This window comes from Aspergillus affinis (genome assembly GCF_023601865.1).
Source record: "Aspergillus affinis strain CMG 70 chromosome Unknown NODE_110_length_122448_cov_86_396891, whole genome shotgun sequence".
Lineage (NCBI taxonomy): Eukaryota > Fungi > Ascomycota > Eurotiomycetes > Eurotiales > Aspergillaceae > Aspergillus > Aspergillus affinis.
In genome coordinates, this window is record NW_026515891.1 from 14,092 (window position 1) to 27,604 (window position 13,513).

General features: G+C 55.4%; 4 protein-coding genes across 4 annotated transcripts; 2 read left to right on the forward strand and 2 right to left on the reverse strand.

Annotated features, from left to right (window-relative positions):
- Positions 1 to 707: 707 nt before the first annotated feature.
- KD926_000560 (serine/threonine protein kinase CLA4) lies at positions 708 to 3,391 on the reverse strand (the record flags this gene model as incomplete). The annotated part of the gene is made up of 3 exons (XM_053104354.1): positions 708 to 1,117; positions 1,188 to 1,287; positions 1,382 to 3,391. The coding sequence occupies 3 exons, from the start codon at positions 3,389 to 3,391 to the stop codon at positions 708 to 710; spliced, it is 2,520 nt and encodes an 839-aa protein (XP_052952334.1).
- A 1,288-nt stretch (positions 3,392 to 4,679) lies between these two features.
- KD926_000561 (NADH kinase POS5) lies at positions 4,680 to 6,157 on the reverse strand (the record flags this gene model as incomplete). Its single annotated transcript, XM_053104355.1, has 3 exons — positions 4,680 to 5,742; positions 5,819 to 5,933; positions 6,004 to 6,157. 3 exons carry the CDS (start codon positions 6,155 to 6,157, stop codon positions 4,680 to 4,682), a joined length of 1,332 nt encoding a protein of 443 aa, XP_052952335.1.
- A 601-nt stretch (positions 6,158 to 6,758) lies between these two features.
- KD926_000562 (lysophospholipid acyltransferase family protein) lies at positions 6,759 to 8,085 on the forward strand (the record flags this gene model as incomplete). The annotated part of the gene is made up of 2 exons (XM_053104356.1): positions 6,759 to 7,609; positions 7,686 to 8,085. The coding sequence occupies 2 exons, from the start codon at positions 6,759 to 6,761 to the stop codon at positions 8,083 to 8,085; spliced, it is 1,251 nt and encodes a 416-aa protein (XP_052952336.1).
- A 690-nt stretch (positions 8,086 to 8,775) lies between these two features.
- On the forward strand, positions 8,776 to 12,446 carry KD926_000563 (putative RNA polymerase II transcription elongation factor (Ctr9); the record flags this gene model as incomplete). Its single annotated transcript, XM_053104358.1, has 2 exons — positions 8,776 to 9,630; positions 9,714 to 12,446. 2 exons carry the CDS (start codon positions 8,776 to 8,778, stop codon positions 12,444 to 12,446), a joined length of 3,588 nt encoding a protein of 1,195 aa, XP_052952337.1.
- Positions 12,447 to 13,513: the final 1,067 nt, after the last annotated feature.

The following is a 13,513-nucleotide window of genomic DNA, read 5'->3' on the forward strand; positions in this document are numbered from 1 at the left end:
AGAAAAAACACGCAACAGTTGTGCCTGTGTCAAATGGCCACATACTCGCGGGGGCCTTTGCAATGTGATTATGATTATGGACTGACTGCTCGGTGTGAGATTCGCATTCAAAGCATTTCCAGCCTGCTCGGATCTCCGCACATCAAAGCCCGTTCGTCGGTTTTTATTTTTATGCTCCCTGACTCATCATCCCGTACTCTATTTTTCTTTCTTTCCTTCCTTCTTTTCGTTTCTAAGAGGCCTCGTCGGGTGTTCAGACTGATGCGTGTTGCGCAAGGGACCACTGCGATAGACACCAACATCACACATAAGACTCATCTCGCTTCGTCACCGTGAAGAGAAGAGGAGTGGGGGCGTGAAGAGAAGGGGACAATAGATGTTGGCTCAAACAAGACTGGTGCAAGGAGGACGATAGAATAGATTATTCACGATATAGAAAAGGAAGAGACCAACGGGGAATAGAACAACCAAGATGAACGCCGAATTATCCATGCCAAGTGTGCAGAAAGAACACAGCTTTGTAAGTTGGATATCACACAAGAAGAATGGGATTGCAATGCAGGTCGTAAGGGAATAAAATCATCCGGATGCGCGTATATGAGACCCATATGTGCGTGAGACAAGATTGGTGCTAGATCGTGATAGGGAAGGGAGATAAATATCGATTAAGAAGAGAGGGTCGGCTCGAATACCTGGAGGCCGCCCGTTTACTGACTGTTCTTCTTCCAGCGGAGCAATTCGGCCAGGCTAGCAAGGCTGCAACCCGACTTCAAGAACTCATGGGCCAATAATTCGTCGGCCGTCGCACGGCTGCGGACATCAACACAGAGACAGACACTCAGGAAGGATTTGAGCTCCTTGCTCAACTTTTCGGGCTTCTTCAAGCGAGGGGTACCGTTGGTCGCGATGAGGTACAAGGCTTTCAGCGGTTCTTCGTTCAGGTATGGCGGCTCTGATTCGATCATTTCGATGGCCATGATTCCCAAAGACCAGCAGTCGACCTTGGGTCCGTATTCCTTCTGCTTGACCACTTCAGGGGCCATCCAGTACGGAGTACCAACCATCGTGGCTCGCTTGCTCTTCGACTCGGTAAGCTTGGCACAGAAACCAAAATCGGCTGCGGAAGAAAGGTCGTGATTAGCATCATGTATTATATAGGCAGAGGGGATGGACAGGTAGTCGCTTACTGATCTTCACATGGCCGGCGCGGTCTAAGAGGACGTTGTCACTCTTGATGTCACGATGAATAATGTTCTGGCTATGCAGGTGAGCCAATCCCTGGCAGGTCTATTGCGAGTTCGTTAGCTTTCCTTCAAGCACTTTTTTTACCTCTTCCCTTTTCTGTCCTCCATCAGGGTATTCGGGTGCTGAAGAGACATACCTCTGCACATATCGTGGCAATCTGGTCTTCCTGAATCACCGGGTTGTTGTCAATGACATCCGTCAAAGCACCACCCTCCATGAATTCCATGACAACCCAGAGTTCATTGCTCTGCTCCTGCAAAAAGGAATCCAGGAAATTGACAATATTCGCATGCTGGCTGTCCTTCATGACGATAATCTCGTTGACGATCAACTCCTTGCGAGGTTGACTGCGCAGATCCATCTGCTTAATAGCCACTTGACACCGGGGTCCGTACTGCCGATACATCTCGCGTGCCACGGGGGAGGCGGCATGCTCCTTGACCCGCGCAACGTACACGGAGCCCGAGGCACCCTGACCGATCTTACGCTGCTTGCTGTAGGACTCGTTGGGGTTGTCCTTGGACACCACCGAGCGAAGTCGATCCATCACCTCATTTTCGCTCATGTTCGACATGCGGACTTCCTTCCGAGGCTCCGGCTTCTTAGTCAAGGCCGCCTCGGCCTGACGAACGCCATCGGGCACGGCTGTTTTATTGGTCGCCTGCTTGTTAGCGATATTCAGAGGCTTCACGGGCTGCACAGGGGCCGGCAGTTTCGTGGGAGGCGGGCCCTGAGCCGGAGCGCGCGCCGCCGGGTTCTGAGACCGCGGATCATGCGCAGGGTATCGCGAGCTGGGAGAGCTCTCGTCCGATCGAGAGCCGGGGGCCCGGGCTCCGTAGTCCCCAGGTCGATGACCCTGGCCCGAAGCAGTCGGAGGGGGCGGTGCGGGACGTTGGGCCGTCAGCTGGCGAGCAGGATCTTGCGGCCGGGTCGAACCAGGAGCCTGCGGGGCTGGACGGCTGGGCTTATAACGATCATTCACCGACTGCTCGGAGCCACCATAACCGCCCAGCTCCTGCTTGGCCATCGGAACACGGGTCTTGGGGAGAGAGGCATTATATGCCTCCTGGTCGAGTCGGTTTTGCTCGTCTTCGCGTGCGCGAGCCCGTCGAGCATCGTCCTCCACGCGGCGGCGCTCCTGATCTGCCATCTCCTTCATTCTCTCTAGCTGTTGCTGCTGCTCCAGCGCCCGGTCCGACTCGGGCTTGCCATGGGACCCGAGGGGAGAAGCGCGACTCGAGGGTCCACTGTCCAGCCGCTGCGAGGGCGCGGGCGGAGGTGGTCGCGGGGGCGCAATGGAGCTGCCCACGGAACTGTTGCTGTAAGGTTTCGACTGGTTCGAGGGCGACGAAGAAACCATGCCCCCGTAATACTGAGGGTCTTGCTCGCGCATTTTGATGTCGGAGTAGAACTCCAGCACCTCGATGACGGCTTGCGGATTCTTCTTGTAATCCTCCTTGGTGATGGCCGATGCCGTCAGGAGTTTCTCCCACTCCGGCGGCAAGCCCACGAAAGCGCCCGTCTGGGGATCAAAGCCCACATGAACGCGGTGGCTGAAATTGGTCGGGTTGCTGACGCCTCCCATGCCGGGGCAGCGCTCGTAGATCTTATCGATCCAGTCGTAGATCTCGTCGTCACTCTTCACCTCGCAGGTGATACTCTTGGTGGGCACGTCGCGAGTGATCAAAGCGGATTTGGAGGTAGCATCCTTGGGATTAGCCAGGCGAACAATCTCGAAGGCCATGCGGGTGTCTTCCGAGCGCGAGACGCCGGTGACGGTGGTGAGCGGGATGGACAGGACGACTTTGCCGGTCTCATTCTTCAAAAAGTCCAGGCGAAACTCCCTCAGAATCAGGTAGCGCTGGTTCCAGGTGGCCAGGAACTTGTCCTCTTTGGAGCGAACATAGCCCTCTTTGACGACGGAGACCCCGCCCTGCAGCGACTGATTGGTCTTGGTGTGCGAGAGCGCGGGCGAGCTGGTATTTGGGAAGAGAGACAGGTTGGCGGAACCGGGGGTGCTCGGGGAGTTCAGACTCATCTGGCCGAACGAGGCGGCCGTCGACTGAGCCGGGAGATTCAACTTCGGACGGTCGGCGGGCGGGCGGGGAGCCGGTCCGGGGTTCATGAACTGGTCAGGAGAATACATGCTACGACCGAGTCAACACGCGACGTTCCGATGGATTTCTCGTCGATGGTCGACCGCGAACGGGGTGGGACAGAAACGAGAGACGAAAGCGAAGATAACGAGGAAACAGACAGAGGTAGGAAGAAAGAAAGAAGGAGAGGAGAAGAGTAGGATCAGGCAGACTGTTACTTACTTGCCATGGGAAGCCATTGGCCAGGAGAAGAAGCGAGACGCAACGGGCCTCGCGAGATAGGAATCGGTGAGATCCCTTGGCTTCGAAACAATTCACAGCTGCAATAGGGGGGTGAGCAGTCAGCCTTGTGATATTCTTAGATGACCAGAATCCCGGCAGAGAGGGGGCCAGAGACGTTTCAAGAAATCCGGATACAGGGGGGACGAAATCAATTAATGTGATTTCGGTTGCAAATTGATTTCAATTTCCTGCATGAACATTGGGGAATGGCATTACCAGAGACTAGTCAAATGGGAGAGCGAACCCTCGCTCTCGGAGCGTGGGCTGCACGCCTCGACGGAGGTGGGGGAAGTGGATAAGCAAAAGGTGGCCGACCAGGACGAGAATGGAGGGGAGATAGAGATAGCGGGGGATTTGAGGATGAGGATGAAGATGAAGAGAAGATGCGACACGAGAGAACAGGGGAAAGAGGGAGAGAAAGAGAAAAGAGGGAGAGAGAGAGGGAACGAGAAGAAGAAGAAGAGGGGGGGAAGGAAAAGGGAAGGGAGAAGCAAAAAGTAAATGAAGTTTCACTAAATTCCCAGTCTCCAACCAGGGGCAACTTTCAACTCTTCCTTTCTTCTCTCTTTTTTACTCCCGACCGACGAGAGGCAATGCAATTCTCGTCCCAATCTGATTTGACTACTCCGTATGTCTGCTAGCACTTTCTCTGCGCTCTAGTTACTGAATACTTCTTTACTTCTTTCCTCTCCCCCTTAAGAAAAGACCCTGGTCCCCGATGGAGAGAGCGGACTCACTAAGGGCCAAGCAGGACTCCACTCGGGGCCGAAAGAAGTTGGTCAGCCAGGCTCAGATTGATAGATGATTGATTGATTGATATTTGAGATTTGAGACACTCTTCTTCTGTTCTTCGCAGGTTCTCCCCCTTCGTACCTCCGATCCACCGAATAATCCCTTCACGATCTTCGGGATCGACCCGTCCTTTTTTGAGGTTCTTCGTGACGGCATTGTGGGAATGCCATGTGGCAGATGGCCATGCTGCCACCACATTCTTGCTAGATTACAGAGATTATCTTAGATATTTATATATATACAGAGATCCAGACTGGCAGGTGTTCATGTCTCCTCGCCAAATGGATGATTGAACTTCAACAGTCCGTTCAGTCCGCCCACCCATCCATCATGCGCCTCGCTGCCGACGATCCTGCGCATCACGCAAGGCACGCCACCCTGCCATTCATTCTTCCCATGTCGCATCTCCTCGTTCCAGACCCGAGCTTCCATTCCGAAGGCCATACCCTGGCCCATGTTCACCCCGTCGATGCTCACCTCTAACTCGCGCCCCCGGTTTTTCTCGCTCAGTCGCAGCGTGATCGGCGTGCTGGATGGTAATACTAACGGTCGGAAACTGAGGCTCCGCGCGCAGATCGGCGTCAAGAGAATCGATGGCACGAGAGGGTGCACGATGCTGCCGCCGCTACTCAGGCTGTAGGCCGTACTGCCGGTGGGCGTCGAAATGATGATTCCGTCCGCGACTGCCTCGGTGAGAAAGCGCCCGCCGACGTACACGTCCACCACGGCGAGATGCGGCTCCTTTCCGCGATGGAACAGGACCTCGTTCATCACGTACACGCCGTCCCTACCCAAGGTGCCCTGCATAGGGACCGAGTCCTCGTCGCGTTGAACGGGCGCGCCGTCGGCCGTGAACAAACCCACTTTCAACCGATTGCGCATCAGGATGCGAGCACCACGGCTTGCGCCCATCGATTTGCCGCGCACGGAGGACCACCCTGTCGGGCCTTGCCCCGATACTGCCGCCGGGGTCATGTCTCGGTCTTCCAGGATGGGCGCTCGATCTCCAACGCCCGCTCCCGACATGTAGACTTCGCGAAAGGCGCGCTTATGCTCAACAAACTTCCATTCACTTAAAAAGCCCAACGTCCCCATACTAAAGGATAGTACGGGCGGCACGTTGTGGCACGTGGCAAACAGCGACGAGGCATGCAATATCGTACCATCTCCGCCCAGCGTAACCGTAAGGTCCACTTTCTTGTGTAGCGAGGGTGGTAGTTTGTCCGACTGCGCCGTGTAGACGGGACATGGGAGTGACGTGTGGACTTCCTCGGCCGTCTTTGGTTCGAGAATGACGGCAGTTGACGGATAGCTGGATGTCACATGGCTGCGCAAGCGCAAAACGGTCAGCGAAAGATGCCCCCGCGGATCTCGCAACGCCTGTCCCTCCCCCTCTCTCGTACCTGACAAATTCGATTAGCGATTCGGTTACCGCCGGTGCGCGGTCCTTCTTAACCACGAAAATGTTCCGAGGTGGTGTTGACCAATGAAGCGAGAGGAGATCTCCCTCTTGAGATTCTGAGATGGGATAGCGGGGGTCAGTGAGATCCCATCAGGCGGAGGCGGGCAGTGCCACGACGACGCACACCTTGGTATTTGGGTATCACTCGCTGAGAAAGAGATTCAATGTCCCTTATCTCATATCGATGCGGAGACGTTGTGAAGGTTCGCAACCACGGGCTCCGTCGGGGGATCGGCCATCCAAATCGGATTGGATGCGCTCGAACATGCGCGGATCGCATCTTGAGCGAGGGCGAAGAGGTCGAAAGGGAATGATTATTGCTGGATGATCGAATGGCATTCACTGCCCTAGGAGAAGAGATTCAAGCTTGACATCAGCTGTAAATGTCGTACTGTAGATTAAGCAAAGCAAGTTCGCAGATGATCGACACCAAGAGGCTCACCGCCTTGGCCGACTGACGTATGAGAAAAGCGGCAGGACGTCATGCGAGCGCCTTGGGTCAGGCATGAGTCCATTTCCACCTCCTGCGGTGACCTGGTTCGTGTTCAACCTTATACCTCTGGTTCCTTAAGATCGACCCCCGGTCTCCTGAACATCCCCGTTCCCGACGTCTAATAGAGATCACCCCCCAGCGCTGCTGCATTCTTGTGAAGGTCTGGACCAAACCTCTTCTGCCCCATGGCAAGTTATCGGGTGCTACCAAGTACCTTTGTCACTAACATAAATTAACTATTTTCCAGCTCTCACGTAATTAGATATTCCTATCCCCCAGATAGAACGCATTGAACCAGCTGCATCTCCGCCATCCTGAACTGCCACCGCTTGATACGCAGGCCTAGAGAAGAACGACACTCGTCAAGTCGACCGCTCGCTTGGCCACAATGGATGAGCCGGAACTTCGTCGGAGAAAGCAGGAGCCCTCTCTTGATCAGCCTGCGCCTACTGATGGCCACGATACGGAGCCACGCCTGAAACATGGCATTCCAATGCAACTTCTGCGGTCTTTGCTGTTGGCAACGTGGTTTGACTGTTGTTGCGTCGTGATTGTAGTGACCCAGATCGTTGGATCGCCGCTCTATCTTATCAATAAAGACTATTATTACGGCTACATGGCCTTTACCAAGCAATCGTTCGGCTTGGTGATCACCGCCCTCACCCAATGGGGCTGTCCGACTTACGTTCGAGTCAGCGGAGACCAGAGCGTGCGCGGTCAGATCCATCTGACCAGAAACGGTCGGTTGAAGACGCAATTCCCGGAGCGTCTGGTAATGATTGCCAACCACCAAGTCTATACCGACTGGGTTTATCTGTGGTGGGTGGCTTATACGAACACGATGCACGGCCGCATCTTTATTATCCTCAAAGAGTCTTTGAAATACATTCCCATTGTCGGGCAGGGCATGATGTTCTACGGATTTATTTTCATGGCGCGCAAATGGCTCTCCGACAAGCCGAGGCTGCAACATCGCCTGGAGAAGCTCAAGACCCGGCATACGGGCTCCCAATCTGACTCCCCCGATTATGACCCTATGTGGCTCCTGATCTTCCCCGAAGGGACCAACCTGTCGATCAACACCAAACGTCGCAGTGATGCTTACGGCCAGAAGCAAGGACTTTCGCCCTTGAGCCACGTGCTTCTCCCACGGTCGACAGGGCTTTTCTTCTGCCTGCAACAGCTCAGAGGGACGGTTGATTGGGTATATGACTGCACTGTTGCCTACGAGGGACCTCCGTAAGTTACAATCTTGCCACATTCTTATGTTCCTAGGCAGTTCGTCGCTTACCGCTTTCCCCCTGGTGTTCAACAGAAAGGGCAGCTATCCCGATAAGTACTTCACGCTACGATCAACCTATCTGCAGGGAAGGCCTCCGACCTCTGTCAACATGCACTGGAGACGGTTTGCCGTGTCCGACATCCCTCTCGATGACCAACAAGAATTCGATGACTGGCTAAGAGCTCGATGGACCGAGAAGGATCAATTGATGGACGAATTCTTCGAAACGGGGCGGTTCCCCTCCGAGCTAGCCGGGACAATCGACGCCAGCGCGGTATCTCCGGCGCAACAGACGGCCGCTTCTGCCGGTTACGCGGAGGCGCATGTGCGCCTCGGCCATTGGCATGAAATCGGGCGGATATTTGGGGTGCTGGCCGGCGTTGCACTCCTGTGCAGGCTGCAGTTCTGGGGCTTGGGGTACGGCAGTAATTGAGCGACATTGGTGAATATCTGGAGACGAGACCGCTTACGTTGATTCACTTACTTATACGATAATGATTTGGTCATGGACATGCGAGGGAAATAACCTAGCATATTATTATAGTAACAACTATCTTAGAAGTTCTTTGAGAATCACGGTGTTCCAAGCACTGTACAACACGCATGTCCCGGGTATTGTTGGGATAAATTTTGGACAATGGCCGCTGCTATTCTGTTCAACCACGTAAAGCGCGTGTGATCGATGTCTCTACACCAATTTAGATTGATTTCCCCCAAATCGCCCATTTCCATCGCTATAGCCTATAACTGGGTTAGGGCATTGGAAGGACACCAGCCACATGTGGCGGTGCAGTCTCCCCAGCCTCATCTACCGAGCTACCGGCCTCAGGCGCCAAACTTCACCGATGACAGACGGACAAGCAGACTTTGTATTGTCGCAACTCCAGAGCTTGTCTTTGGCTTCAATCTCGCAACAAGACCGGAGGCTCTCTTTTTTTCATGGGCCTTTGATCCCATTTCCCTCCGTGTTGTGATATGATGATGAGCTGAGATTTACTCCCGATCCTGTTTTCCCCGACCTCATTCGCATCTTCCGTGCTTCCGTTGCTATCTCTCCCCAACATCGACCTTCTAAAGGGGACTCTCCCCTCCTCCCCGATCTATCTTCCCGCATTCGCCCACTATGGCGTCCTTGCAGAATGGTTATTCCAACGGCGTGAATGGCGGCGATTCCCTCGCGGCCAACTCGTTGGCTAACCTGCGTTTCTCTGACATCCCGTCCGCCATCGACATTCCCGCGTCGACCCTCGACAGTGAGGTGGAAGTGAGCTTGGAAGGGCTTCCGGATGACCCTACGGAACTATGTACACTCCTGGAGAACGAGAGGGCCGCGAAGAATTTCTGGGTGATCATCGCGCTCGCGTATGCCAAACAGAAACAAATCGACCATGCCATCGACATCCTCAATAAGGGATTGGCCTCGGTCGCCCATGGAGCGACCAAGGAGAAGCTAGGCCTCCTGGGCTGGGTATGCTGGCTGTTGATGTTGAAGAGTCGTCAAGCTCCCCGGGTCGCCTCCGAAGGCGAACTGTACACCGAGGCCAAGACGAAAGACTACTATCTCCAACTCGCGACGTCGACGCTGAACGAGGCCTCTCGGCTGAACCCGGCTTTCCCGCCGCTGTTCCTTGCTCGGGGTGTTCTGTCCCTCTTGCGCTCCTCTTTGCACCCTCCGAGACCCATTCGCCCTGGCACCGTCGACACCTCGGAAAGAGTGGAGTCCCTGCGACAGGCGCTCAAATGCTTCGATGAATCGTCCAAGGCCTTCGGCGGCCGGAACGTCATGGCAATCCTGGGTCGTGCGAGAACCCAGTATATGCTGGGCAGATATGCCGACGCATTGGAAGGCTACCAGAAGGTGCTGATGAAAATGCCCGGGCTAACTGACCCGGACCCCCGCATTGGAATTGGAAGCTGCCTGTGGCAGTTGGGCTTCAAAGACCAGGCGAAGGTTGCCTGGGACCGAGCATTGGCACTGGTGAGTTCACCCGCTGAGCGGGCCCAGACCCCAGTCCTCCACCTGACTTTCGATTGATACTGATACTGGCTCCGGTGATCTAGAACCCCGATTCCAAGGTTGCCAACATTCTACTTGCCGTATACTACCTTTACGATAGTTCGCGACACGCTACGACCGACCCGGTCTTCGGCTCTTTGTACAAGGTAGCCATGACCCAATACACGCAGAAGGCGTTCAAACTGGATAAAGAATACCCAATGACCTGTTCCCTGTTTGGTGGCTATTTCCTTCTGCGGAAGTCCTACTCCACCGTCGACACCCTGGCACGCAAAGCCATCGAGCACACGGACGTGATGCAGATCGCTAGCGACGGGTGGTACCTGCTGGGTCGCAAAGCCCATTACGAGGGCGATCTTGCTCGTGCTGCAGAGTATTACAACCGCTCCGACCAAGCGCGCGGCGGTGGTGACAAGGGCTATCTGCCCGCCAAGTTTGGCGCGGTGCAAATGCAAGTGTCGAACAAGGATCTTGATGGAGCGAAATTCCGCCTGGAGAAGATCATCCAGCAGACCAAGAATCCTGAGTGTATGGTGCTGCTTGGAGCACTCCTTGCCGAGGAGGTCTTCGCCGCGCAGAGCAGCGGTAGCAAGGAAGACAAGTCGGCGGAAGCGAAGAAAGCCACCGGCCTCTTGGAATCCGTCCGTGCCCTGTGGAAAGATGAGAGCAAGAAGCTCACGCCCGACGAGTCAGTATTGGTGTACCTTGCCCGACTTTATGAACAGACCGCGCCCGAGAAGAGCATGCAGTGCCTGTCTCGGCTGGAGGAAATACAGTTGGCGGAGGTCCCCGAAGAACTACAGCCGGAAGGCCTCGAGGATGAGGAGCAAATCAAGGCCGCGCTTCGGGTGAATCTGCCCCCGCAGCTGCTCAACAACATTGGCTGCTTCCTGTATCAGGCGGAGAAGGTGGAACAGTCGCGGACCATGTTCCAAGCGGCCTTGAACGCCTGCGTCCGATCGCAGGAGAAGGAAAGTGAGCTTGGCATTGACGCGCTCGTCACGACCATCAGCTACAACCTTGGCCGAAGCTACGAGGTTTCCGATATGCCGGAGGAGGCCAAGAAGGTCTACGACGGGCTCTTAGAGCGCCATTCGGACTACACGGAGGCCAACGCCAGACTGACCTACATTGCGTTGCGGCAGAGCCCCACGGACGAGGGACCCAAGAAGATGGCCAAGCTTTACGAGGCCGACTCCACCAACCTGGAAGTTCGAGCGCTGTTCGGGTGGTATCTCAGCAAATCTAAGAAACGGACGTCCAATCTGGCGGAAGACCAGGAACAGCGGCACTACAAGCATACACTTCAGTACTTCGACAAGCACGATCGCTACTCGTTGACCGGGATGGGCAACGTCCATCTCCTCACGGCACGAGACATGCGACGTGAAACCGAACCGGAGAAGGAAAAGCGCCGCAAGATGTACGAACGGGCAGTCGAGTTCTTCGACAAGGCTCTTCAGCTCGATCCGCGCAACGCTTACGCGGCCCAGGGCATTGCCATCGCCCTGGTAGACGACAAGAAAGATCACAGCACCGCCGTGCACATCTTCTCGAGGATCCGGGACACCTTGCGGGATGCCAGCGTCTACCTGAACCTGGGCCATGTCTACGCAGAGCTCCGTCAATATACGCGCTCGATTGAACATTACGAGGCGGCGCTATCCAAGGACCGTGCCCGCGACGCGCAGATCCTGGCGTGCCTGGGTCGCGTGTGGCTACTGAAGGGTAAGCAGGAGATGAACCTGTCGGCGATGAAGTCGGCCCTGGACTACGCGCAGCGCGCCCACTCCGTCGCGCCGGCCCAGATCCACCTCGAGTTCAACATGGCCTTCGTACAGAATCAGATCGCGTCTTTGACGTACGGGTTGCCAGAGACGCAGCGGACGGTGCAGGATGTGCAGGACGCGGCAGACGGCCTCCGCCAGGCAGTGGAGACGTTTGGACGCATCGCGCAGGCCAAGAATCCGCCCTACCCGGCTGGGGCCCTGGAGCAGCGCGCGAACATGGGCAAGACCATCATCAAGCAGCTGGAGCGCGCACTCCAGAGCCAGAAGGATTACGAGGAGAAGAACGCGGCCAAGCTGCAGCAGGCGCGCGAGGCGCGCGAGGCCGAGATCCGGCGTCGCGAGGAGGAGGTGCGCAAGGCGCAGGAAATGGAGCAAGAGCGCAAGCAGCGGGTTGCCGAGGAACGACAGCGGATGGTCGAAGAAGCGCAGCGGCTGGCGGAACAGCGCGCGGATGAGGAGCGCGCCCGTGAGGAGGCGGACCTGACCACGGAATCGGACACCGGCGCCAAGGTCAAGCGCAAGAAGAAGCCGTCGAAGCGCAAGAAGCAGCGGAACGAGGACGATTTCATCAACGACAGAGGGTCTCCTGGTCGGGACAAGAGCTCGGAACCCGACAGCGAGGGCGAGACGGCGCCAAAAAAGCGTCGACGCCTGGAACGCCGATCGGGCGGCAAAGTGCAGTCGAACAAATATAAGAGCAGCGAGATGGTGGTGGACTCCGACTCCGACGATGCCGGCGCTGCCGCCCCCGACGATGATGAGGAAGTTGGCGCTGCGGCAGCAGACGAGGACGAGGACGAAGTTTTCCAGCGACGACGGAATAAATCTAGTCGTCGAGTCGCGGACGACGACGAAGAGGACGAAGAGGAAGCCGACAGGGGGGAGAAGAAGGGCGAAGGAGCGGGAGGAGCTGGAGATGACGATGATGACGACGGGCTATTCAGTGAGGGACCCGGCGATGAAGATACGGCGATGAATGAAGGATGATGATGAGTAAACCTAAACCTCGCATCTGGATTCATACTACTGGTTGCCTTCTATAATTCTGCCTTCTTTTGCGTGTACAATGTATTCCTTTTCTTTACTTTCTGTTCTTTCTCCTTCCTTTCGCATGGCACTTCTATTCTCGAGTTGTATTGACCATAGGTTATTATGTACATGGGCGTTGGGAGAAAAATCGGAGGCCGACAAACACTTAGCAATGGTGAATGAATATGCAATTTGAAAAGCAGGGCCAACAGGCCCGGGCAGTAATGCCACCATCGTCATTATTACCATCATCTTATAGTTAGCTAGACGAGACGAGCTAACTAAAAGGGAGGAAGGATGCGCATCGATTTAATTTAACGACGATGCCGAACCGGATCTGCTCTTCATCGCGATCCCAAATGACGGAGATTGCCAGATGAGATGGGACCAGACTCGAGAGAACGAGAGCAAGTCAAAAGACCCTTCATGATCATCAGGACCCAGCCCCGTCATGGGCCGAGTTAAAAAGGAAGTTGAGGCCCGTCATACGGTCATTCTCACTGACGGTCTGACCCTTTTCCCAGTTCCCAGTTCCCCGTCCCGAGTGGGAGACTGAGAGACTGGGATTCGAGAGTCTAGACAACCCGGGATCGTCAGGAGGCCGAACTATGGAGACATTGGGGGCGTGGGTGAAACACGCTAAAGGGGGGAAAGAAAAGGGCGAAGGAACAGGTTGAAGGTTGAGACGATGGTGTAACCAAGAGTTGTGAAGAAGGGGGCAAAAGAAGGAGAAAAGCGATGACGATCGGGAAAGCGACCCGCGGCTGAGGGCGGCTGAAATTTAGGCGGTCAGAAGCAAGACAGAAGGACCGAACTCCTACGGTGTACCGAGGTGCCTGCCTTAGTAGGAGGAGGTACAGTAGGAGGTACAGTAGTACTTGGTAGTCAATGCGAGAGTTGGTGCTATACCAGGTACCCCTGTGCTCATCCAGGGTACCTATTGGTACTGTACAAGGTATCTGTCCTTTGTTTGTACTTCGTATGGTAGACTACGTAAAGCCCTGTAAGCCGTACAGTACAGACAC